The sequence below is a fragment of the Opisthocomus hoazin genome, chromosome 20 (assembly GCF_030867145.1).
Source record: "Opisthocomus hoazin isolate bOpiHoa1 chromosome 20, bOpiHoa1.hap1, whole genome shotgun sequence".
In the NCBI taxonomy this organism is placed as follows: domain Eukaryota; kingdom Metazoa; phylum Chordata; class Aves; order Opisthocomiformes; family Opisthocomidae; genus Opisthocomus; species Opisthocomus hoazin.
This window is the reverse complement of record NC_134433.1, coordinates 13579184-13603179: the sequence shown is the minus strand read 5'-3', so window position 1 is coordinate 13603179 and position 23996 is coordinate 13579184. Positions and strand designations below refer to the sequence as shown.

Sequence of the window (23996 nt, the reverse complement as noted above, 5' to 3'; positions counted from 1 at the left end):
AAACAAATGAGCCACCAATGGGATCCCTTCCCAGCTCCAATTTGGCTGCAAACTGTAAATCAAACCCAGTGAGAATGGAAATACTTTTATGGCTAAAATGAAAAACACCAGCAGCTTTTAATCAGAGCAGCATTCCCTCATGGCATCTGCAACCCAGGAACAGCAGCAACAGGGAAGCTCCTGAGACGCGACCACGGGGAAAGGGCAGGAGACCAGAACAAACCAGAAGAGCCTCAGCAGCAGAAGTACACTTGATTTAAGAAATTCTTTCCCTCTGGACAATCTGAGCACATCAAGCTAATCCAAAGCAGAGGAAAAGACAGGCTTTCCCAAAACATGATTCAATATTCTCCAAAGCTGCTGGACCCGAATCACTCACCAAAGCCCGGACATCTCCACCAGCACAGCTTCACCTGCCACCAGCCTGGAACTTCCAGGGTGGCTCTGGACACCGCAACCCGCACTTTTCCATGCCCACCTTCCCAAAAGGGGTCTGCCCGAGCGCTGCCCTGCCGCCGCGCAGCATCCCACCACTGTTTCCAAGGTAACTGCACCTTCCCGCTGTGCACGCAGGTTCAGAGCAGCGAAAAAAAAAAAATCCCAAATAAAAACCAGAACAGTTTTGCTTAATATCAAAGCAGGGTTCATTGCCTGGGAGGTAAGTTAGGCAAACTTTACGGCAGGAAATAAAGTGCTTTTTTCCAGCATAAATAGCCTCTGCAGCAACACGTCCCGGGAGGCAGCGGGTATTCAGGGGACTGAAACCTTGCTACTACAATTTCACAGTGCTCTTCTAGCCCAAATGCAAGTGAGCCACAGGCTCGCCAGCTAGCAAATAAAAATCATTGCTCCGGAGCAAATATCTTGCCTTCAAAGCAGAGCAAATATTCAGAGAGATTTCTGGCAGAATAATGTACCCCCTCTTGGTCCAGAATAATTTCATGGCACGTTAGGTAAGTCATAAATCAGTGGGGTTTACTTGCCGGAGCTCGGGGAAGAGGGAAGTGATACCGGGTGAGGCCAAACCTGCAACACCTTCCACATCATCTCTGGGTTTGGCCCAAACGGGCATTTCCAGAGCAGTTACCGGCCAAACTTGCTCCACATCACACAAGGAGAGGAAAGCGCAGCAGTACCGCAGCGTGCTGGTGGCTGGCTGCCCCTACCCGTGCTCGGCCCTGGCGAGCTCACGGCCGCGTTCGGCAGCACCAGAGCAGCACGCCGTGCCGGGGCGGGTATACCAGGAGACTCCACGGCACCCAGGCAAAAGCCAAGTCCATGAAATTCAGCAAATCTGCATTTTTCGCTCGAGAGCGGAAGACGAAGCCTCCGGTTTCGGAGCCTCATCATTTCCACCTGCCCTTTAATCAGCCGCTTCCTGCCAGCCCTGCCGCTCGGCCCTCCCGAGTTCAAGCTGTTATTTTATTTTTATCACAGAAGCAGGGCTGCAGCTTAGCCTGCTGGATTTGGCAATTTATAAAACAAATTAGAAGCTTGGCGTGAAAACACACTTTGACCAGGAAATACTGACAAAGCTTTGTGGCCCCTTGATGCCACAACCTGCCCCAGGGCGAGGGCAGCAGCCAGCCCTGCTCCGGCAAGATGGGCAAAACCCAAAAGCACCGTCCCACAGCCGCAGACGCTTGTCCTGCAGGTGGGGACTAAGGTCTGGCTCCCTAGCGCTGGTGGTCCGTGAGCAAACCCTGAGCAGTTCCCATTCATCTCGGAGCTGCCAGCAGGCACGAGGGCATCGATAGGGATGCGTGGCTCCTCCCAGCCCTGCCAGGCTCCATCCCCAGCTCTGGAGGGGTTCTTCTCCATGCAGGGGTTTTTTTCATTGATAGCGAGTCTTGATTCCCAGGGAAGGGTCTTCCTTCAGCAGAGGGATGTGGGAACACCAGCAGAACATGCTGTGCCAATTGCTTAAGAACGCGGCCGTATGGAGATGACAAAAGGGATCAGGCTAACTTGGGGCTTGGCAGCTAAGGTGCCGTTACGGAGCAGACAGCGAGCGCGGCTGCCAGAGCCAGGACCCAGCAGGGCGGCGGGAGCCGAGGACACATCTCCGGCAGGAGCAGAGCGTCTGCGGCGCGGTCGCAGCCACGCTGTCTCCGTTACCATGCCGGACAGATCCAGCCCGGCGGTGAAGACAGAGACAAGGCTGGCGCCCAAGCTGCCTGCGTCCCCGGACGGCCTCTCCCAGGCAGACTGGCCCCAGGTTTGCTCGGGGGCTGGTGGAGATGGCAGGAGACCTCCAGCTGGATCCAGGGGTGGAAGCCACGTCGCAGCCCACAACAGCTCCATGTGAACCCCCATGGGACCGCAGCCCAGCTGGAGAGCCAGCCCTGCGCTCCCGGAGCTCGCCGAGCGAGCGGCCAGGCAAGCCAACACCAACACACCAGCACGGGTCTCACCGCTCTCACCCCTCCCGCGAACCCGCCGGCAGCACACCCAGCCCCGGCGGCGGGAGACCCTCCGTCTCCAGGCAGCAGGATCGGGCCCAAAGCCTCTGAGCTGCAGCAGCCACCCAGGGACGCACCCGGCCCTGAACAGGGACCTCCGCAGAGCAGCCGAACCACCCTTCTTTGGTCGCTTTCCTCCTCCCACCCGTCCTCGCAGCTGAGATGCAACTCAATTGTGCTTTTAATTAGGGGAGTGAGTGCCTAAAAAAGAAAAGGGCAGCAATTAGACTCCAAGCGCTGTTACTAGACGCATTTAACTTGACTGGGCTATTCTGAACACTGCCCTCTAATCACACAGGCTGCAAATAAAAAAATATAAATAAATGTCTTTGTCAGGCATTACAAAGGCAGCTTTGCGCTCTCCAGACAGCAGGCAGGATGTATCATTATTATTATGATTATTCTGCTCCAATGATAAAATAACCATTAGGAGAGCTGAACTCATTAGCAGGTTCTGACCCTCCCTCCTTCCCATGAATTGGGAGAGATTGATGGGAAGGTGCTGGCCAGGGTCTGGCATTTAACACAGGCTCTGAAAAGGAAAATAAATCTGACTTGCACAGGAATGCGGCCTCTTCTCCCACCGACCTTTGGGCATTTTGATTAATACAGTGGGCCACAAAATTATTAGAGGCCAGCATAACCGGCAGACGTGTCTCTGGGCTTAGCGGTGGGATCTGGCGAGCGTGCCTGGCGCCTGCGGGCAGCACGGCGTCCTGGCACAGCACCACTACCGCCCTTGTTGGGGGAGTCGGCAGAAATTGTTTATTGCTGACATTTCCCATCAGCGCCCAGGGTGACGGGGAGGCTGAAGTAGCTTCTATTTATACCTGCGGGATGAAAGGCAAAACGCAGTGATAAATCTGTGCTCTGCTGCCTTAGCCAGCCCCTGTCCTTGCAGGCTATGTGCCCTTGCCTGGCCCACGCACGGTGGCAGACTCACCCCCTCGGTGGCCTGGGACACCCCAGGAAGAAGAGTTTCTCCACCCAAGAGACGCTCAGGACATGGAAGAGGCACCAACATTTGCAGCACAGACCCACGAGCTTCGGCACAGCCCGCAGAGGAAGGAAGCAATGACTGAGTGGGCTCCTTACCTTCCAAAGTCAGGGAAGCTTTCGTGGTGCGACTGCCATTAGAGAGCCCAGCAAGGCTCTACGCTGGGAGAAATCGAGGTGTGCACAAAAAACCCACTATAGAACTAATTAAAAAGAAGTCTAAAAGCCTTAAGTCCCCCTGCTTATCAGCATTGCTGCTCCCAAGATAATCTGCTCATGGATTTTGTGCCAGGGAGATCAGAGTGGAGTAGTAAAAAGACTGCCGGGGATTGTCTGGATTAGCTCTCCCTTACAGAAAGCACAGGTTCAGTAACCTTCAGACTGGGTATTTTTTAATGCACTATAAAAGATAGGTCCCTATTCTTCCATTGCTTTAATTTTTCTCTGCAATGGAGATAATTTTAAAGGTCCTGAAAGGCAGCAAGTAATTCTGTGCACTTATAGCCCCATGTAAAATGTCAGTAAATGACTCCTCAGGAGGAACAGAAATTATTTCTTGCCATTTCCAGGCAGGGCTGCTGAAGATCGCTTTGGCGGGTTGCTGCGTGCTTTCCTGCCTCCTCGGCTGCGCCTCGTCCAGGTCCAGCGGCACACGGCAGGGCAGCAAGTGCTGGGGCAGCTCAAGGACCGGCTCCCTGGGCCACGCGGGAGCGAGCCCCTGAAAGCCCCCCGGTTCATCCCTGGAAAGCAGCCCCGTCAGTCCCAGCAGCCTCCCGCAGCCGCTGCCGAGCTCGCCCAGCGCCCGCAGCGCTCCCGATCTGTGCACAGCCCTGCTCGGGCTGCTGCTGCGACTCGCGTGCCTCTGCGGGGAGAGGGTGCGAGGCGTGTCAGGGATGGACCCCACAAGCTGCCGAGTCGAGGTACCACAGGCCCCGACGGCTGTAACCCCCAGGTCTGATGGTAGCACTGACCTCTGGCACGAACCTACAGCCACGGGCATTGCTGCGGGTCTCCGCGTCAGCTGGGGAAGGAACAGGGCATTTCTGAAAGTCAGCATCACCATGAGCTCCTCCATGAAAATGTTGTCCTATGGAAGGTTCTGGGACCTGTCCCAGGGACAGCACTCCGTGCCGGGACACAGACATTCTCATCGGCACCTGGACCATGTGGTGCCATCAGCAGCACCGCAGGACTCAGGTCCGTTGCTGCAGGCAGGGCAGGATGTTCCCAGTGCTGCACAAAAACCCAGCAGGGACCGGATCCAGCACGCAGGCAGCACTTCCTTCCTCGGGAGCTCCATGGATGTGGTTGAATTCAACACGACCGGGAGCGAGGAACGAGCACAATTCTTCTTTCTTGCAACGGTTCCCTGCCTCTTCGTGGGTTTTTTACTTAAAATCTACAGCAATTAATAGTTCTTATTTTTGGAGACATAGCGCCAGCCCCTGGCAAGCTCCGGAGCAGGGAGCAGCTTCTTCGCGAGGCTGGTTGATGGATGCTCATCAGCTCTTCTGTCTTCTCCAGGAGGAGTGTTCAGAGGAATGCTTATCTGCTCAGAGTAGTTCAAAGATGCAATTATGTTTTACAGCACTAAATGGTCCCTGATGTCAGCAGCAATTAGACTTTCTGCAATTTCAATTTAGAGATGGCCTTCAAATCTTCCCCTCTCTCTCCCTTTAATGAAATACAGTACTGCAATTAACAACCCCCCAAAATTGCCTTCAGTGTTAAATACAAAGATGAAAGATCTGGGAACCCCTTGGGCTCGAGCGCGTTGGAGCGAGGGGTGTCGGTGAAGGGATGCGGGCGGCAGAGCTGCTGCAGGGCAGGGAGGCTCCCTGCTCCAGCCGGGCACCGTCTCCCCTCCTGCACGCTGGGACCAGGGGAAGGTGAAGGGCTGGGGAGGGAGGGAGCCAGGCAGACGGAGGGCCCCTCGTTAACCAGCAGCCACGTGGCTCCTTCATTAGCGGAGATGCTGGAGGCCACGGCCCATATGCTCCCTCCATCGCTGTTGGAGGAGAAATGCCCGGACAGACCCTGCTCGCCCTCGCATGCTGGCCTCACCGGGTGCCCTCAGTTCATCTCCAGCACTTCTGGGCGTCCATGGGCACAGCCACTCCTGGGGAATGAGCATCTCCAGGGGCTGCTGGCTCCTCGGCTCTGAGCAGGGCCGGGAGCACCCGACATGCAGCCTCCGCCCTGACCACCGATGGGGCAGCCGGGAGGAGAGGGCAACAGCTGCCCCCACACCAGCACCTTCCCAATACCAGGTATCCAGTGAGAAACCAGACAGGAGCTAATCCAAAATCACCTCAGTGAACACCCCATGTCTCCCTCGGGAGGGCTACAAGAGCCCTGATGCCCTTAAACCTCAGGCCTGGCACTGCCTGGCACCTGTACGCATTTTTTCAGCGTAGGCAGGTCGGGCCGTAGCAGTTGGCAAAACCACGCTCCAGGCTCTGCCGAAATCAGCGGCGGGTTGTTTAGTTTCATGAGTAAAAAAAATACTTCTTTTGGCCTTATCTGGATCGAAAAGACGATTCAAAGGTTATAAATAGCAGTGGCAGCATATGCTAAGGAGCTGCGTTTCAGAAGTAAATACCCTCATCGTCTCAACGCACATTTCCCCTCATCGCCTCTCCCGGCTCCTTCCGTCTGGCCAAAAGCATTGCCAGGTGACTTGCAAACCCTGCGCCCCTTAAGACCTTCATTCTTCTTTATGCCTGTAAGCAGCCAGTCATTAATATCTGCATGACAGCTTTGCCTGCCTAATTATCCTCTTTGCTCAAAATAAGAGCCTTCCTAAATAACTTCTGTGGCACTGCTTGCAGCAGGCGTCACGAGCAGCCAGGCACCAGGACAGGCCTCTCAGCTGCACTTTGGAGAAGTCTTTTTGATGCTGCTGCTGCAGCTCGGGAGCTCGCGAGCCTGCTTCTCCCATGAATAGAGCTGGGCACGCTATAAAATTGGCTGGGTTGGTACATACATAAAGAGCCCCGGTGCACCGGCAGGAACAGTACGCGGGCAGCTCTTCCAGCGACGCCAGCTCCCCCTGCAACCCCTGTTCTCGGGCTGCCTCCCCACCCGAAAACCCGGAGCCAAACCCGTACAGAGGAGGGGGGAAACTCCAGCGCTGGCCACAGCCTTGCTCCGAAGCCAAGCTCAGGGGAGCAGAGCATTGCTGCAAGGGCTAGTAACTCGCACGTTACAGCAGAAGGATGGCTGCTCCCTCCAGTGCCGTCCCCAGGCGAGAGCAGCCACGGCAGCGCTCCCTCAGAGGGACCATGTTCCTACCCCCTCGCTACCTGCACGGAGGTTTCAGAGACCTTTAGAGATCTGAAAGGCACAAACTCACGCTGGTGCTGTGGAGGGGAGAACAGAGCCACTCGAGGGGCAGTGATTCCCTGCTTCGGCAGGAGGATTGGACTAGATAACCCACAGAGGTCCCTTCCAACCCCTACCATTCTGTGATTCGTATGAAATCAGGGGAGACGGGAGGAGAGACCCAGCTCCTCGCAGGTGGCACATTGCCACCTAGCTGGCATTCACTTCTTTTCCTTGCAAACCAAGCTCTCCTGGCAGCACGATGCCCGGCCGGGTGAGGAGCATCCCCAGGGGCTGGGGACCCCAGAAGCCAGGGCCCTGCGGCTGTCACCGGGCACGAGCCAGGGGAGCCGAAGACGAGGTGACAGTCCGGTGTCCCAAGGCAGCAGGAGCGAATCCCACCCTTCCCAGCCTCAAATCCTGGCTGGTCCTTTCAGATCCCAGCAGACACTGGCGCTGGTCCGAGGGCACCAAACCACCCTTCCAGGGGGTTGGCACCATGCACGCATTTCCCCACCTCTCCCGAGGGCCCTGGGATGGCAGAGGGTGCCAACCACAACCCTGTAAATCCTCACAGCAGCGCTGCTGGCAGGTCTGACGGGAAGGACTGGCTCCACGCGACTCCCAGTGCTCCCAGAGCCAGCCCTGACGCCTCCGCTCATGATCTGCTCCGTTAGCTCCCTGGCCCTGCTTGCTCCTTGCCACTCACTGCGTTCACCCAGCGGGTTACGGCTGCCCCGCGGGGACCACGCTTGTTTTCCTTGGCACCTCCACAGCTCCCCTAAGCGCGGAGCTCTGTGGGGCTGCGTTGTGGTGCCCCGATCCACTGGCCTCAGCCCCACGTGTACCAGAGCCATCAACCCCAGCCTCTGCGTCCCAGCGACTGCTGTCATCTGCCGCAGGTCCCCTCCCACCCTGCCGCACCTCGGCCAGGTCCCTGCCCACCTCCGGAGTGATCCCACCCGCAGCCCTGGGATTCCTGGTTTTGCAAAGCACGAAACATAGGCATGCACACACCCCCAAGCCTACTTCCCTGCTCCCCGTGGATGCCAAACCTGGGCCAGGCCGCCCTGCTTGCACGGCAGCGGACACTGATGCTTCTCCCAGGGCTGCCCACGTCCCAGGGAGAGCTAGTCTGCAGAAGGGGATCTCCTGCCAGCTCCACAGGCATCTCCCAGGATTGCTGGGGGGCCAGGATCACCACTCGGCAGAGGATTCAGAAATGTGGTGCCGGGGGCCAGCCCGGGCGAGCTGCTGCAGCAGGCTGGAGAAGTAACCCCGGGCAGAAACAAGTGCAGGGGAAGCCCAGACAAATGCTGCATTTCTCCAGGCAGGGGCAGCTCTACTCCTCCCACCCGGCCAGCCAGCACCATCGCTTCGGTGTTGGAGGAGGGAAACCTGCAGGCAGGTGGGACAAACGGGAAGGAGCCGTCGTCTCCTCCTCCCGATGGATTCTGCCATGGCAAAATCCCTCTCCCTGCACCTCTCCAGGGGCTGTGCTGGGAGCATCTCTGGGGAGCGAGGCAAGTCCCTGCCCAGCAAGCCCTCAACTCACGGGCGCTACACCCAGGCTCTGACATCACTGTCCCCAAAGACCTTGGTCAACTCCCCGAACCCTCTGTGTCACCAGAGGGAACTGACACCACCTCACCCCCGACGCTGTCCTGCCATACAGGCGCAGACAGGTTCCCCAGGCGAAATTTAGTGCAGGTGACTAATGCAGCAGCCCTGAATCACCCGCCGGGGACGTGGAAGAGCTGAAAGACGCTCCCCAGCACAGCCGACGGCTCAAGCCAGGCTGCACAAATCCCCTCCCAGCTCCCCGCCTGGGAAACAGGGCCAGCGAGCCCTCGTCTGGCTTTGCGACTTGGCTGCTAAACATGGAGGAGTGACAGTCTCATCCCGCACATTTATGCCAGCCCGTGCCCTGAGAGCACCTGGGACCATCCTGTGCTGTTCCCTGAGATGTGACACCCGCAGTCCCACCTCCCTGCTCTGCTCCTGGCACCGCAGCGCCTTTGCCAGCAGAAAACCAACCACATCTGGCAAAACAGCCTCGGCGGTTTGCCTGACACCTGTTACGCGGCAAGAAACACTCTTCACTGTGATTCCATGATTCCTAACACCAGCCAGGGCGAGACAAACACCCGCGGGCCCCGGCACCGAGCCGAGCCGCCTCCAGCATCGCCGGCGGGGCTAGAGGCAGCAGGCAGCACCCTGGGCAATCTCCCCACGAGTCACCTGGTGAAAGCACTGCATCCACGGCCCCAAGCGCTTCGGCTCCCGCACACGCCTCTGGCCCTGAAGCCCAGTTGATCCCATTTCTACTGCTGGGATGAGTAAAGACGATCTAATAATTAGAGCACCAAATAACCCAAATCCAGCTAAAGTCACTGTTAACTGCCCAGCTGGGACACACGCGGCTCAGCGGAGATGTTCTCTCGGGGAGCGCAGCGGCTCTTGCCTCCTCCAGAGCGTGGGACCCCGACACTGGGATGGGGAGAGAGGGGGCATCAGTTTGGGGCTTGCAGCCGAGCCCCAGCCTCTCCCGGTGCCGTGGCTGGTGGTCAGCGGGCAGAGGGGGGCACGGGGGTGGCCGTGCCGCCTTGCAGCAAGCACAGCCCTTCAGGGATCACGCTCTGGGGTCTGGCGCCGATGGCAGCAGCCCAGGCCAGCCCAGCGCCTGGCAGCGAGGGAGCGATGCCGAGGCAGGGCGGTGACATTTTGCACAGGGAAAGCCACCGCCTGCCCGGCGCTGGGCCGTAAACAGCTCAGTGTCGTGGGAGCTCAGCCTCCCCCTTCCCCCAGGACGAGCACACAGCATCGTTCAGCAGCACTGACTCCCTTCCTCAGCATCTCCTGGCTTCAAACTTTGTGCTCAGCCCCTCGCAGGATCCGGCCCCTAAAGGCTGGGCTGAATGGAGACCTTGGTTTTCAATCGACCTCAAGGAAAGCAACGCTATCCCGGCCACCGTGGCTGGCAGAGCCAGACAGCAGCTGCTCTGCAGCCTGCAAGCTCCACCACGCTGGGTGGGAAGGACGTTTTGGGTGGGGAGGGGTTAAACCTCACTGCAACACCTGCATCTACCAGCACCGAAGCCTTCTGTTCAAAAGCTGCCCCCCCCACCCCTTCCTGGCCTCACGCAGGGCTCTGTCTGCAGCTGGAGGGTGAGGAATGACACGCCGGAGTTTGCCGAGGGAGAGGGCAGAGATTTCCCGGGCGGATGTCATTCTGAACAAATCTCCCCCATCTGGAGCTGGGCAATGCTGGAGCGTATCGCCAGCTAATCAGCAGGGTGGCTGGAGCAGGCTGCACCACCGAGACAGATTAATCCAAGGGTCTGAGCCCAGCAGGCAGCCTTTGGAGGCAAGGAGCCGAGCAGGGACGAGGCAGAGGAGCGCATCAACCACAACGGCAAAGCACAGCAACTGGTGGCTCTTGGGAGACTTCCCTAGTTTGGGTTCAGTGGCCAGGCTGGCTGCAGCAGGGACACTCCCAGGGCTGCCCTCCACGCAGGGGCAGCGCCGGAGCCGAGCTGTGACAGCCGCCCTGGCCAGAGCAGAGGGCTTGTCACTGCTGCAATGCAATCCCAGGGATGGACAGCGTGGCCGGCAGCCGGGAAGGGCGCACGGCTCAGGCAGCAAGATGGGGGACCGGTCCCAAGAGCCACCCTTGCCCCCAGCACCCAGCAAACTCCCGTAGAAAACTTAGGAACTCACTGCAGTCGTCGGACTCGTAGCCCTCGGGGTCCACCACCTCCTCGGGTGCTTGGCACTTGGCCGGCTGCTCGGCGGGCGTCGTGCCATACGCCCCGAAAAGCTGGTCCACGTCCTCATCCTCTTCGCGGGGGGCCTCGGCGGGGCTGACGGAGGGCTGGCTGACAGCGGAGCGCAGGGGGCCGCTGCGGCCGACGGCGGCGGGGAGCCCGCGAGGGAAGCGGGGGAAGTAGTCGGAGATCTGCTTGATGGGTTTGATGGGGCCGGGGCAGACGTCAATAGCCATGTGCTCCTGGATACTTATGGTCATTTTCTCTCCTTTTCGGAGTGTCATGCATGCGGCTGTCGGCACCAAGCTCCCCCGGAGAAGCCCGGACCGTGCGTGAGGGAGCCGTGAAGTTTCTGCTGGGGGAAGCGGAGGCAGGCGAGGGGGGAGGCTCCGGCGGGCACCTTACGTGGTTCTCGCGCCCTGAGCCTCAGACGCCGCACGCATGCTGCTGCCGCCAGCTCTGGCTCTCGCACAGCCCCTGATCCTGCCAGCGCTGCCTGTGAAGAAGTGAGCGAGACGGAGAGACGGATAAGAGGCAGGGGGTGGGCTCTCGGGTGATGTCACCAGCTAGCAACAAAGCGGTACCCAGCAGCGGAGGAATGAGGGCTGTGGCCAGCCCGCCGCCCCGGCCGCACGGCCACCGGCCACCGGAGTGGGCAGCCAGCCCCCCGCCCCTGCCCCAGCAAAGCCCCGCCATGCCCAAGGGGAGGAAAGCAGAAGTTGGGTCGCAGCCCACCTCCCCACACCCCTTCACCCCATCTCGCTGGCAAAGCGGGGTCGGTCGCTGCCAGACCCCTCCGGAGAGGGAAGGTCACCACATGGGGTCAAGAGCCGCTGTCCCGTTGCGTCACGTCCCCGGAGCGCTGCGGAGAAGGAAGCAGGGCTGCCCCAGGCCCCGGGACCACGGCAGCCCCCGTGCCCTCCCGGCTGGCCGCGGGCCGTGCCAGGACGGTGCTCTGCTGCACGCTGAGCAAGGGCGTGGGTGGCACGCTGCCCGCTCCCCGCTCCGGCCGCTCACTGCTTCCCGGGCAGGGGCAGCCCAGGTTTGGAGCCCTGCTGCCATACTGGCCCCAGCCCACAGCAACGCCCGCTCTGGAGCCCCACACCAGCCGGGCGAGCTGCCCGCAGCCTCTGGGGCCGGGAACGCACTGGGGACTGAAGCAACACATGGTCCTTGCTCGCAGCCCAGCCGGCGCAGCCTCTCCCAGCCAGCTTGTGGCTGCCGGTGGAGAGCAATGCAGCAGGTAAAGCGTCGCAGAGGAGCGAGCAATGGGCTGGGCCAGGGGCCACGGCCAGCGTGGCCATGCTCAGCACTCCTCCGGCAACCTTCCCAGGCAGGGACCGGGTCCTGCCACCAGCTGGGAAGGGGACAGGCTCCCTGCAACCTGCCACAGGCTCCCTGGTAAATGCTGAGCTGTGGCTTGCTCAGGCAGTTGGTCTCAAACTGGTGTTTTTACCTAATCTCCTCCTGTGTTCCAACCAACGAATCTGCGGTTCCACAAGCTACTGGAAGTGGACTTTTGAGCAAGGAGTGCCAGAAGAGAAATGCTGTGAGAACACAGTGCAAAATGCTTCACAGAAATTCACCCTGTCCTGGGAAAATGCATCCAAAATATTTTGTAGGGGCAACTCCCCTGGTGCAGACTTTCTGCTGGCTCTGGCATGGTGGGTCTGGCATGGAGCTGGGACACACTGCATGCACTGGTCACCCACCACCACATCAAGCTGATCACAGCCAGTACCGCCAGGTAACCTGACAGCACACAGATCCCATACCAGCGCACACAGAACTGCAGTCTCCTGCAGGCTGGCATGCAGATATCTATAAAAAATAAAGCTCCATTCTACGGAGGATTCTCCCCAAAACCCAGCAAAATTATACCCAACCTTTTTGTCTAATGAAATATCCTGTTTTCGTTCAGATTTTGGTAAATGTTAGTGAATGTCCCTGATTCATAACATACCAACACTAGGCAAACTAACCTAAATTTGCTTCTCGCCAGGAAGCAAACATTTGTCTCCTGAAGCATCCAAACTTGTCATCGCTCTGTATCTAGACACGATGCACACGAATGCTCTAAAGACCTGGGAGAAGAGGAGACTGCTCAGCCGCTCCTTCCTCCCTCTGCCGTATTTTTGCTTCGAGGCAGCTCCCGCGTATTGAGCAGAGGTGATCTGTGCTGCTCTGCTGGGAGACAAACTGCTCTCTTGAAGCAAGGTCCAACAGCAGATCCAGCCTGAGACAGTTTAACCCCCTTCCCACATCCAAGAGCTCCTAGTATATTAATTCAGATGGAAATGCTGCCTGCTTCGCGTTTGTCTGATCGAGGCTGAAAACCTCACAGGTGGCAAGACGAAGGGTGGGAACACCATTGGAGGCACAAAGAGCTGCTTCTGGGTTTGGCGCAGTCTGGATGTGCTCATCCACACAGTCTCCATCTTTGGGTGCAGCATCCAGGATACGGTGTGGATCTCAGACAGAACGAAGCAAAAATTGGGCTCGATGCCCAGAAAATAGCAGCAATTCCCTCTAAGAAAGGGCAAATAAATAAATAAAAAAAATTAAGTTATGTATGAGAGTCTAATGTCATTATTACCATTACAAAAGCATCATTATTTCAAATGTTTCTTCAAAGAGCACAAGATCCAAATAGACCAGGATTATTTTATAGGTCAGAAAATCAAGGCTCCTGGAACTAAGGTGAGCCCCCTGAGCCCTGCTTCCCCCCATATGGTGCAGCACCCCAAAAGCTGCCCTGCACCGCTGACAGCCCATGGCCGGGATCAAGGCCCAGCAGCACCGACGGGAGATGCTCAAGACACCCGGTGACGCAGAGAGCAACCGGTGACACCAGGGGCAGGGTGCGCGTGGGGACCAGATTAAGGGAAAAGCAAAGACAGAGCTGCAGCAGGCAAACCTCCCTGCTGCCAGGGCACGACTGGCCCCCAAGGGAAGCTCTGTCCCCAGACCTTCTAGACTGAAAGAAACAAAAACAAGACTTTCTGCTAATAGCTCAGATGGGACTTTCTAGTGTCTGACCGATCCCAAGCCTACCGAAAGCAGCTGGAGCCTTTCCTTAGCTTTTAATGAGTCCCAAAGCAGCTTGGTTTTGATAAACCGCAGTTTCCTACCTTCTCACACTACCTGAATGTTTCCTCGTGGCCCTACAGTAACAGAGGCTGTAACGCCCAGGCTATGCAGTCCAATATTTACTGAGGGGTCCCCGAATTTGGCGGGTGCTGGCTGCACCACCAGGCACCAAGCACTCACATACGTGACGCACAACAACACGGAAGGTAAAAGGGACAAAAATAGAGAGTTGGGCTGGAGACAAAAGCAGGGCTTGGAGAGACAAAGCCAGTTTCCAGGTAAAGCTTTTAATTCCCACCGTCTGTCTAATGCCCTGGAATGTAACTCGGTTTGATCCCTCGCTCTGCCGAGGTGATTCAGAGCTACTGCAGTGCCCACGCACGTGGCCTTCACTTCCCTGAAAGGGGGAATGCTGGCTTCCTCGCCCGCCCCACAGAAGAGGAGACAAATAGTTTAAACGTTGCGTTGCTGATTTCAGCTGCGGGACTGGCAGCGCTGCACGGCAGGGAGCAGAGCCACTCTGCAGGGGACACCCCATCCCTGCAGGAAGGGAAGACATCCTTTCGCGCAGGTGAAGCTGGCTGTCACAGAGTCAGCATCAAAGCAGGAACAGGATGATGGAGAAGAGCACGTCGCCCCTGTCAACAGCCATGTCTTCTCCCAGTGGTGCATGCAAGTTGCAACAAGATCCTGAGCTCAGCACACACGACACTGCACTTCAGCAGCTTGTTCTGAGGTGCAACAGAGAGGTTCAGCTGCTCACGGCAGATAAGCACATTGGCTGGTGTGTCAAAAGCATCCCATAATAAGAGTTGGGACATGGGATGCAGGAACCGTCACGACAACTCCAGCCCAGCTCAGAAAAGCATCCTGACCTGGGACAGCTTAGACTTTAAACGTTGTCCTGAACAAGAGGCATAAGCAGAGACTTCAGCACATCCCAAACAAAGCCTGCGCCACTAACTCACCCCGCGCCCGGAGCAGAGCCACGCAGCAGTCCAGCTTCCTCACGCGACCGGGGAGCCATCCTGCTGGTGCCGCACAAATGGGCGAACAGAAGGAGCATTCCTACGGCAAACAAAACAGTAACACGTAGATTAAACACACCTCCAAAAATACAGGCTGTCCTCAGGACACACTTCAACCAAATTTGTTTCAACCACTCAGCATCAAGTTCTGCTGTCAGTTACTCCAGGTTTAAAGCGACAACAACAGGGGCTGCTTCCAGTTTAATCTGTTCCTTTCCAAATGAAAAGTGCAGCAGCTGGACTTCACTGGCGAAGACACAAGCCTGAAGAACCGATGCCAAATTAAAGCCTCTGCTTGGAGGAACGACCTCTGGATCTCACTCACCCTTGAACTCAGGGGGACCTACTGCAGGCTGGGAGCAGGGAGGTCTGACAGTCACCCAGGGAGGTGACACAAGGCAGCACCAGCCCTAGTTTTCTTTTTGCTTATTCCCAATAATTTTTAAGCCTGTATGAAGCCACAGCAAGTACCCACAGCCTTAGGCATGAGAGGGTGCCAGCAGATAATGTCAGCTCAACCTGGCTGCAGGGACATAACAGGGGACACCCACACTGCCAGCCCAGCTCTGCCAACGCTGCTGGAAGAGACCACTCCACCACTTTGGGGTGACTCGGGACCTACACTGTCTTCAGCCCACCCCGCTGGGAGGTATGAAACATACTTCTTTCTTCTTCAAATGAGCTTAGCTCCGGCATGGCTGTGCACACGGGAAGGGGGTTAATTGAAAAGCAACATGTGCCTTGCTCCTTGGCTCACGCCAGGCGCTGTCTTCTGGCTGATGCGCAGCTACCGGCAACGAGGTTGCTTACCCTGAAAGATCCCCGACTTCAGTTGCTGGGGACGCTCGGCTGAGCCCATCGAGCGCATTGCGGACCCTACCTGGTTAAACACCCTTTGCATTTGCTAAATAAAGCAATAATAATAATGATAACTAGGAAACTTGGCTAAATAATCCTAAGAGGCTTACCATAGGCTGTGCCGATTAAGGCTCCCCGGCAGTGCCGATATCACAGTGCACCCCAGTCCCCACTGCTCCTCTGCGCGAATAATGTCTGAGGTTATCTGTGCTCAAACAGGCCCTGCTAACAACCATCATTCGACCAGATTTAACCAGCAATTACTAGCTGCGAACAAAATCACTGTGGTAAAACACAGCCCACACTCTATTACAAAGCAGACACAAACAAACCTTTTTCAGAAAGCCAGGCAAAGGGCAAACGCCAGCAAGAAAGAGCCCTCTCCCCTCAAAATATTGCTTAAGGTTCCTGGAGACCTTATGAAACATCCAACTCACGGCAAGCGGAGATGGCGTCTCTCTTACCAGCAGTTTGCTACCCGCAGATGGACCTGCAAGGGAGCTTCCAAAAGCACAGGAGGAGGTAGAGAGGCATCTGCTCTCTGTGCTTCTTCAGCACCAATCAGGATGGGCCCAGAATAGCTAAACTTTCAGTAAGGGCTGATGTTTAATGTGTAGCATATGTTGCCATTTCAATGTGAATCCCAAAATAGTTGGTGTTTTGTTTTGTAATTTTAATGCACTGGTTTTTGGAGTCCTGAGGAATGTCTGCTCTCCTGTTCGGGGAGGGAACGTGCTCTGTGTGTGCACCCTGATGGTACGATTGCCAACACAGCACTCACCTGCAAATCAACCAGAGTAGATCATCAGTTGCTGTGAATACTAGCTATATGGAGCACGTACGCAATACACACGAATTCACTTGGGGTGGATCTGTGAGCAGTGAGAAGGGGAAGCTGCAGGAAAATCCAACTGAACGGTGCACAAGGGGAGGGTACATTGCTGGCCTACGTGTGTCTCAACACGGAGGCTAAAGCCAGCAGGGACAGGAGCAAGCTGCCAGCGAGGCGCCGAGCAGCTCTGCAGCTTCACGACAACGGCCCGTGGACCCACTGCTCCTCAAACCCAGGGCGAGAGCAGAGACACCCCCATCCCACACACCCAAACTTGCATCCCCAGGGCTGGTCCATCTGCTTTCGGGAGTCTCCCAGTGGCAGAAGGGGAAGCACCATGAGTCCTCTGCACCGGCAGGCAGCAGCGCCCAGCTCACTCTGCCGGGTTAGGAACGCGGGACGATCTGGGTTCAGCCCTCAATAGGAATGTGAGTGTCCTGCTTCACCCTCACCGAGATCCCATCTCGGGACACAGCGCTGTCCAGAGCCAGTCCTCGGGGATATTTTCTTAGGAATGAGCCTTTTTTGACTTTTTCCTCTTATTTCCCTCACAGTCCTCGGGTTCCCCCGAACTCCAGAGCCTTAGAGGGCTTTGCCACCGCGAGGCCAGGCAAAGCCGCCTTTTCGCATGGCGCTGGTTCGTTTCGTTATGTGCCTGCAAGCTGAATGCAGACTCAATCCCTTGCACTTAAGGGAGGGGAGAGTTCTGCGTAGCATCAACTCTTATTAGGCTAATTTTATCTGCTCTCAGTGCCTTTCTGAGCTGGAGTCAATGTCCTCTGAGATTATCCAGCTGACTTGTCTTAGTAGTTTTACCCTGCTTTTACCTCTCCCTTTCCCAACCGTCTCCCAGATGCAGGAGGATGACAACATCACTTCTCAAGACTTTCCAAGCAGCCACGAGCAAAGCCCGATGACTATTCTGCAGCAGTACCTTACCCTACAGCAGCTTGGACAACCAACGAGTGCTGGCCCGGGGAGCTGTACTCCGGCTGGGCACCGCTGCCTCCCGCACACCCAGCTCTTCAGCCTCCACAGATGTCCAGAAACAGGGTGAACATCAGCATTTAGGGCCTGGCCCTGTTGCCATGGAAATTTATAGACTTTCTGCTCACATTTTGGTGGGAGGAGGCATTTCAGGAGTCACCACTAGCTTCCAGAGTTAACACACGCAAAGACAAGCACGGGGAGAAAGCAGCTGAGCTCCGCAGGGCCAAGGGGAGGACTGCTCCCACGCCACGCTCCGAGAATTTGGAGCTGGATGAAAGCAGAGGGAAAAGGCCACCAATAACCGGCAGCATCAAGATGCTGCACAGCGAGCTCCGGGGATTCTTGAAATAACATCTTGGTTTTGCAGAATTAAAGAGCAATTTGGCTGCATTAAGAGAGCATTATAGCTGCTCCTCTCCCACATACACATCAGGCTAACGACATCCTGTCAAAAGCAATCCAACCAAAGCCCCCGTTCAGCGCTGATACTTAGTGCAGTAAATGTACCTGTCACAGCCCTGCAACGGCTGGCGGAGCTCCGTCCTGGCTGCTGCTCCCCCCAGCAGGAGTTGTCCTGCCCGTCTCTGGATCATGAGGCTCGACCAGCCTCAGCGAGCTGCGAGGGAATCGGCCGCTGGCACTGCCAGAGCATTTTCCTGGCCCCATCCACAAATCCCAATATCATGCCGACATTGCAAAAAGCAACACAAATGAAAGAGCAAAATGAAAGGCCTTGGAGTCGTGCAAGGAGAAGGGCAAATCCGTATCTACTACGGGGTCAGGCCGCTGGAGGGGGCAAACAGCCCCAGCTCGCCTGAACTGGGCAGGGCTGCTCACGTTCGCACCACAGAGACAAACCCGCTCTTTTTGGGACTGCAAAAACCCCCGCGGATGTACCCGCAGGAGGTACCTGATGGAGCAACCCCGCCGGCTGGGCAGGCAGCGGGGGGATGTGCTGAGCCCTTCCCCGGGGCAGGCAGCTCTCAGCTCTCCGTGGCTGCCAGCCGGCACGAAGCCGCGGGAGCAGCCGGCGACGAGGAAGCCCCGCAGTGCCCCGGCAAGCGGCTACACCGGCACCTGCAGGTTAGCAGCAGAGAAATTGAGGCCACAGCCGAGACAAGCAGACTTCTGCCCAGAGAGCAGCTTTACCGGCAGTGTTGGGGAAGGCAAGCCAGCCTGCAGGATCCCTCTCCTCTCAGATCTACAGGCTATTTAGCCGTCTGACCTGATGTCACCCAACCCAAGGCGATGCAGGACAATTTTCCATTCCACCACAGGGAAGCCCAAGCATTTTCCAGCTCTGTAGTGAACCTGGGAAAACAAAAATGCAGGGCAAGGGATAACCACCAGCCAAAAAAAAGGGAGATGCAGGGAGATGCGGATAGGTGCAGGGGCATAGTTCAAACCACACACATTCAAATTGTACCCATCTAAGGGGGGGCACCTCCCAGGTCATTAAGCAGCCAGAGGAGTCACTAGATGGCCCTGCTAGTCCTGTTCATCTGATCACAGCGATGGATATTAAGAAATGCTAGTTTAGCTACTTTGCAGGCTTTGGGGGACTGTGAAACCAGCTCCAAGTCTCCTTCTGGGAGGAAAGGCCTCCCGAGGAGAGCACAGCAACCAGGGGTACCCTGGCCAGGCACGTGGAGGGGCTCCCCAGGACACATGGCACCTCCGGGCCTCGCCAGGCAGATGAAGGGTCCTTCCCGGTCCCGCCATGACCTGGGTGTCCCCTTCCCTCCCTGACATGGGCCCCACTTGCCAGAGATGCTGCAAGTCTCTGCCTCAGCCTAATCATGTTGACAGTGATGGGTGTAAGAGCCAGGGAACCAAATTAATGAACATCGTGTTGCTGGATAATCATGACATTAACATTATTGGATTAGAATATTTGCATAATTTGGGCACGAGTCGCTACCTGCACCGAGACATATGTTTACATGAATTTACATCCATTTGCATCCCAATGAAGCTCGTCCGGCTGCATCCCCAGCAGCCTTCTGGGTGACCAGTCACGGCCATTGGCAGCTCAACCCCAGGGACCATCTCCTGCTGTCAGGCACAATCCCTGGCCACTCAGATGCCAAGGAAACAGCAACATTTTTCCTCCTCAGGGTCTTACTCACACAGGTTACACCTCAGCTGGGACAGGCATGCCCCTTGCAGGGGTCAGGAGCAACACATCCCCAGCTTCAGCATCAGCGTCACCCAGGCTAGAACTGCCCCTTCGCAGTCCCCAGGGTCTCTTGCAGCCTCTCCAGAGCCTGGGTCCCAGGTCCCAGGATAATGGGCAGTTCAGTCCATCCTACTCACAGCTGTGAAAAGAGCTCGACCAAACACTCCCAGCAGGCTGCAAAGCTCGGAATTTAAGAGGTCAATAAAGAGAACCCAAAATGAACTCTTTTTGCTCTCCTTTTTTTTAGAAAAATCACACGATCTTTGATTCAACTCCTTGATTTTACAGGAAGGGGGAGAGATTCAATTACATGATTCCTGATCTCTTAACAGAAATAGACTCTGCACCCATGGACCACAGAAAGGCAAAAACCCCTCCAAAGCCACACTGCAACAATTTGGTGGCAACATCAGATTTATACAGATTTATAAGCAGCTTCCCCTCCTGGCCTCCTCAGCAGAACCCGCTCCAGCGTTAATGTCGTGCAGTAACATCTGAGCAGAGAGTCTTGCAGCCCACCCACAAAATCACACGGTGAGAAGTGTTGTGCAGGCAGCAGGGCAGCTAAATGCCCCTCAGCACTTTTCTAATGCAGAGCTGCACAAGGAGTTACTGAGCCCCTTCTCAGGCCCGGTAATTGCGAGTCGGGAGGGACCAGGAGGTGCACGTTAACTCCCTGGGCATCTCCAGCCCCAGAAATCACCACTGCGCTCCTTCCAAATGCTGACGTGAAAACAGACAAAAGGACCGGCCCACCGGTGTCCAAACCATTTCCACCAAGACTCAGAGTGCCCACAAGCCTTGCCACCACTGAAAGCTTTGCAAATTACAGTGACTTATCTCCAAGTGCTGGCCTGCAAGATGCACAGAGCTAAACCTCGAAGTGCCCTTGGGATTAGACATGCCTGAACCAATCAATGCCAGCAAGAGCTGCAAATCCGTCGGCGAGCTCGGTGGGAAGTTTGCTGCGATGCAGTGAGCCGGAGCAGCCCTCTCTCCCCTTAGCTGGTGCAGGTAACAATGCTGCCATGTAAATAAAAGCACTGCTCAGACAAGATCACCTGATACTTTTGGGGTCTATTCACACAAACCAACCCACATCCGCTTGGTTTCTTGTCACTTCCTGTAGTTGAAGAAACTGTAAAGAAAAGACGCATTAAGCTACCACTCACTGGGGCGAATCCGACTCCGGGGGACCCCGTTCCCAGCCTGGCCATGCCCAGACAAGCCCCCACCCCATTCTGCAGCTGGATCGGCTGTGCGCTCGCCAGCCGGGCTGCACAGCATCTCCCCAGCGAAGCTGAGAGCAGCCCTGTTGCTGCAGCACAGAGGAAGGCAAGGAAGGGGGCCTTTCCCTGCCCTGCACAGCTCCCACCCACCACTGCTGCCGTCCACCTCACACAGCTTCAAAGCCTGGCATTTAGCATATCTCTGCTTTAACCACTCAAGCTATTAAATGGGGACATTTTAAGACTTTTAAAAACCACGTCAAGACCCTTGGCTGGAAGGCAGACAAGAAGCTCCCAGTGGCTTTGGTAAACTCCTATCCTTTAAGCAGAGTGCATTGTATTTCACTCCAAAGCGGTGCTCAGCTCCCATATCCAGGACCTTTTGGACTCACAAAGCACATGAAAAATAGAGACAAACCTGGCAGAGGGGTCAGAGGGACTCCATCTCAACGGGAGGGAGAGAACCAGAATTTCTGGCTGAAAAAAATCCTGCTTGGAGGAAGAACACGTTTGCACATGATTGTGTCGTTACGTGCCAAAGCCAACCGCTAATGCCCAATGACTCCATGTCACAAGCAATGAAGGCGGGAGCCCAACACGATGGCAACAGGAGGAAGGAACGTGGTGGTGCACTGCTGCCAGGATATGGGCTCACACAGGGGCAGAGCACTTACATTATTTATGACCACGTAGATGGGACAGTGAATTGAGGCTGCTCAAGTGTTTGATCAGCCCACGGCTGTCAGCGTGGCTCACAGCTGGAGATACCAGATAACAGGAGAAAATTAAACCCCTCTTCCTCCCTCCCCTTGCCTCTCTAGTGGGCCTCGCTCAGAAAAGAAAAAGGAGGGAGGAAAGAAAGCCCAACAGATTAGGTCCAGCGCTGTAGAAACTCTAGCCCTGCTCCTCCTCCTGCCATCGCTGGGGATGCTGGACCTCCAGCAAGAGCTGTTGGGCAGAGCCTGAGGGATGCAGAGATGAAGGCTCAGGGATGCAGCCCCTGGCACAGGAAGGGAAAGAGCCCAGGGAGCAAAGCGGCTGTGATTTCCAGCTAGTGAAGAGCAAGCACAGCCCAGCTCAGCTCCAGTCTTTGCCCTGATATTCCCAGCCAAGCCCTACGCAGAGCTGGAGCAAGGCAGCACCGCAAGAGCAAAGCCAACACCGGGAGCAGGGAGCTGCGCTCTCACGGCTGCAGCCCAGGCGGAGGAGCAGGACCAGCCCTGTGCACAGCTCTAGCTGTCCTTGCATGGTGGTTTGCAGACCCTGATCAAGGTGGGGCTGATCTCCCTTGGGCATTCCTGCCCCGCTGCAGGGTTGCTGTGCTTCCACACGCTGCTCCCCCTCTGAACAAACCCCCTTCCTCTGCATTTCCCACATGTTGGTGTCTCACTCACCTCCCAAATACATCAGTGTGGGACTGAGCCCATGCTGCAAAAATCTGATTCCTATACATTTCTCTCTCCACAGAGGCAATGAAATGGGCTGCATCTGATTTCTTCCCTTCTTTTCCAGTTGTTTCACCCTCCTTTGCCTGTCTTTGAGGAACAGATGCACCCATTCATAACCATGCAAAAGAAAGTGCGTATTTGCCTTTTCAACTGCAGTGCAGCTGGTAAAGCACAGGAGGGAAAATTATGTTTTGTATGAATATACAAATTATCTGCACTGATCTTATTACACTTGAATGGCAAACCGACAGAAAAAGAAAACATGAAAGAGAAAGGCATTGTTTGGGCTGCGCCGATGTCGCATCATTATTGTTTATCCTCTCCAACCACTCCATCATCCTAATCCCACCATCTCCCACGGTGCAGGTCAGTAACAGTGATCTGATCTGCTAAACAGCACGATGCAGAGGCTGCCAGAATGCATACAGGCAGGATGCAAACCCGGCGAGGCAATGCCTGGGTGACGGCAGCACCTCTAGACATCTTGCCTGCAACTCCCAGGCAGGTCCAGGCCAAGCATCCAATAACTCACAAACATTATCAGTGTTAAAAAGATCCACGTTACAGTGGTACCAATTAGCATCAGAGTGCTGGAATACACAGGGGTGATATATAAACAAAGGCTCAGTAACTCCCTAACCCAAATCCTCACAGAGATATTCTTCTTCACCACACGAATAAATCCCCAAAGCCCACAGCAGAGCTGTGCGAGAGGGGGCACGCAGGGCAGAAGGCTCCTCCGTGCCCCGAGGATCATCCTCGCAGAGGACCAACGTGTGCGACTGTGCCGGCTCAGCACCTCACACCACAGGTCCTGACTCACCGAGGCAGCACTGGAAGCAGTGCAGAGAAGCCTGAGCAGCTCACTGCAACACGATGTGGAGCAGCCCTCGCGTTCAGCCCCTTGGAGAGGGGCTGGGTTTGTATCCCGGCCACGTGTGGCTGAGTTCTCTGCAGGGAACAGAGCTTGTCCTCCCTCCAACGCAGCAGGGAGAAGAGCCCTTCTTTTAAAATTGTCATGGGGTGAGTGACCTCTGTACCCCAGGAGGACAGGAACCAAAAAACATGATTAAACACATTAACTCTACCACACAATACTTTGTTTAAATAGCTTTGTAATCCCTTAGGCCTTAGATGCAAAGACGTCCATGACCGCAGAGGGCTCAGGCAGGACGTTGCGGGCAGCTCCTCCCCAGTGCAGTGGCATCTGATTAGCCCTGGTGACAGCAGCTAATTCCTCATGCTACAGACAACACAGCAACTCCGACAAGTACAGAAAAACAATCACAAGGTGGAAATTCAAACAGAACACAAGTCACCTGCTGTCAAAACAGGGAAAATTTGGCAAATTTCCTACTTAGCACTTACTACATCAAGGCTGCTCAATGACGCTAATTAAACAGGTACCTCCCAGGCATAGCCAGAAAGATTTATATCCCTAATTTGCGTTTCTCCGTTTATTTTTCTGTCCTCCAAGGCACCATTTTAATGGCCATGGTGTGATTCCTTGGAGGAGTTTAATTTTGCATGAGTGTCATTTGAAGATGAAGGTCCGTCCTGTCAGCGGCTTGATGACTGCTCACCCAGGGCCCAGATCCTGCCCCCTGCTCTCCCGCAGCAGGGCTCAGCTGTTCACCGAGATCTCTTGAGCTTGGCTTTACCAGGAGAAAAAATAATAATGCTGGGCTCAGCCGCTCTCAGTGATCCAGCTGCTGTCCCCATCCAGGGGCTGGGTATGTATCAGTCTGAGGACTCTTTTGGGGGTGAATGAGCCTCAGAAATCTCCAGCACAG

The 23996-nt window shown here is 56.0% G+C and overlaps 2 protein-coding genes across 2 annotated transcripts in view; both read right to left on the bottom strand.

The window, feature by feature from the left end:
• DOC2B (double C2 domain beta) overlaps window positions 1–17896 on the bottom strand; it is a 43342-nt gene extending 25446 nt beyond the window's left edge. The window contains exons 1-3 of the mRNA XM_075440563.1: window positions 17855–17896; window positions 14608–14707; window positions 10503–11045 (exon numbers count right to left, since the gene is read on the bottom strand). Coding sequence (XP_075296678.1) covers window positions 10503–10833 — 331 coding nt within the window. The 5' untranslated portion in view covers window positions 10834–11045; window positions 14608–14707; window positions 17855–17896. The remainder of the gene's footprint in view (window positions 1–10502; window positions 11046–14607; window positions 14708–17854) is intronic.
• Window positions 17897–18050: 154 nt separating this feature from the next.
• RPH3AL (rabphilin 3A like (without C2 domains)) overlaps window positions 18051–23996 on the bottom strand; it is a 51553-nt gene continuing 45607 nt past the window's right edge. The window contains exon 9 of the mRNA XM_075440565.1: window positions 18051–18658. Within this exon, the coding sequence (XP_075296680.1) occupies window positions 18579–18658 (80 nt within the window). The 3' untranslated portion in view covers window positions 18051–18578. The remainder of the gene's footprint in view (window positions 18659–23996) is intronic.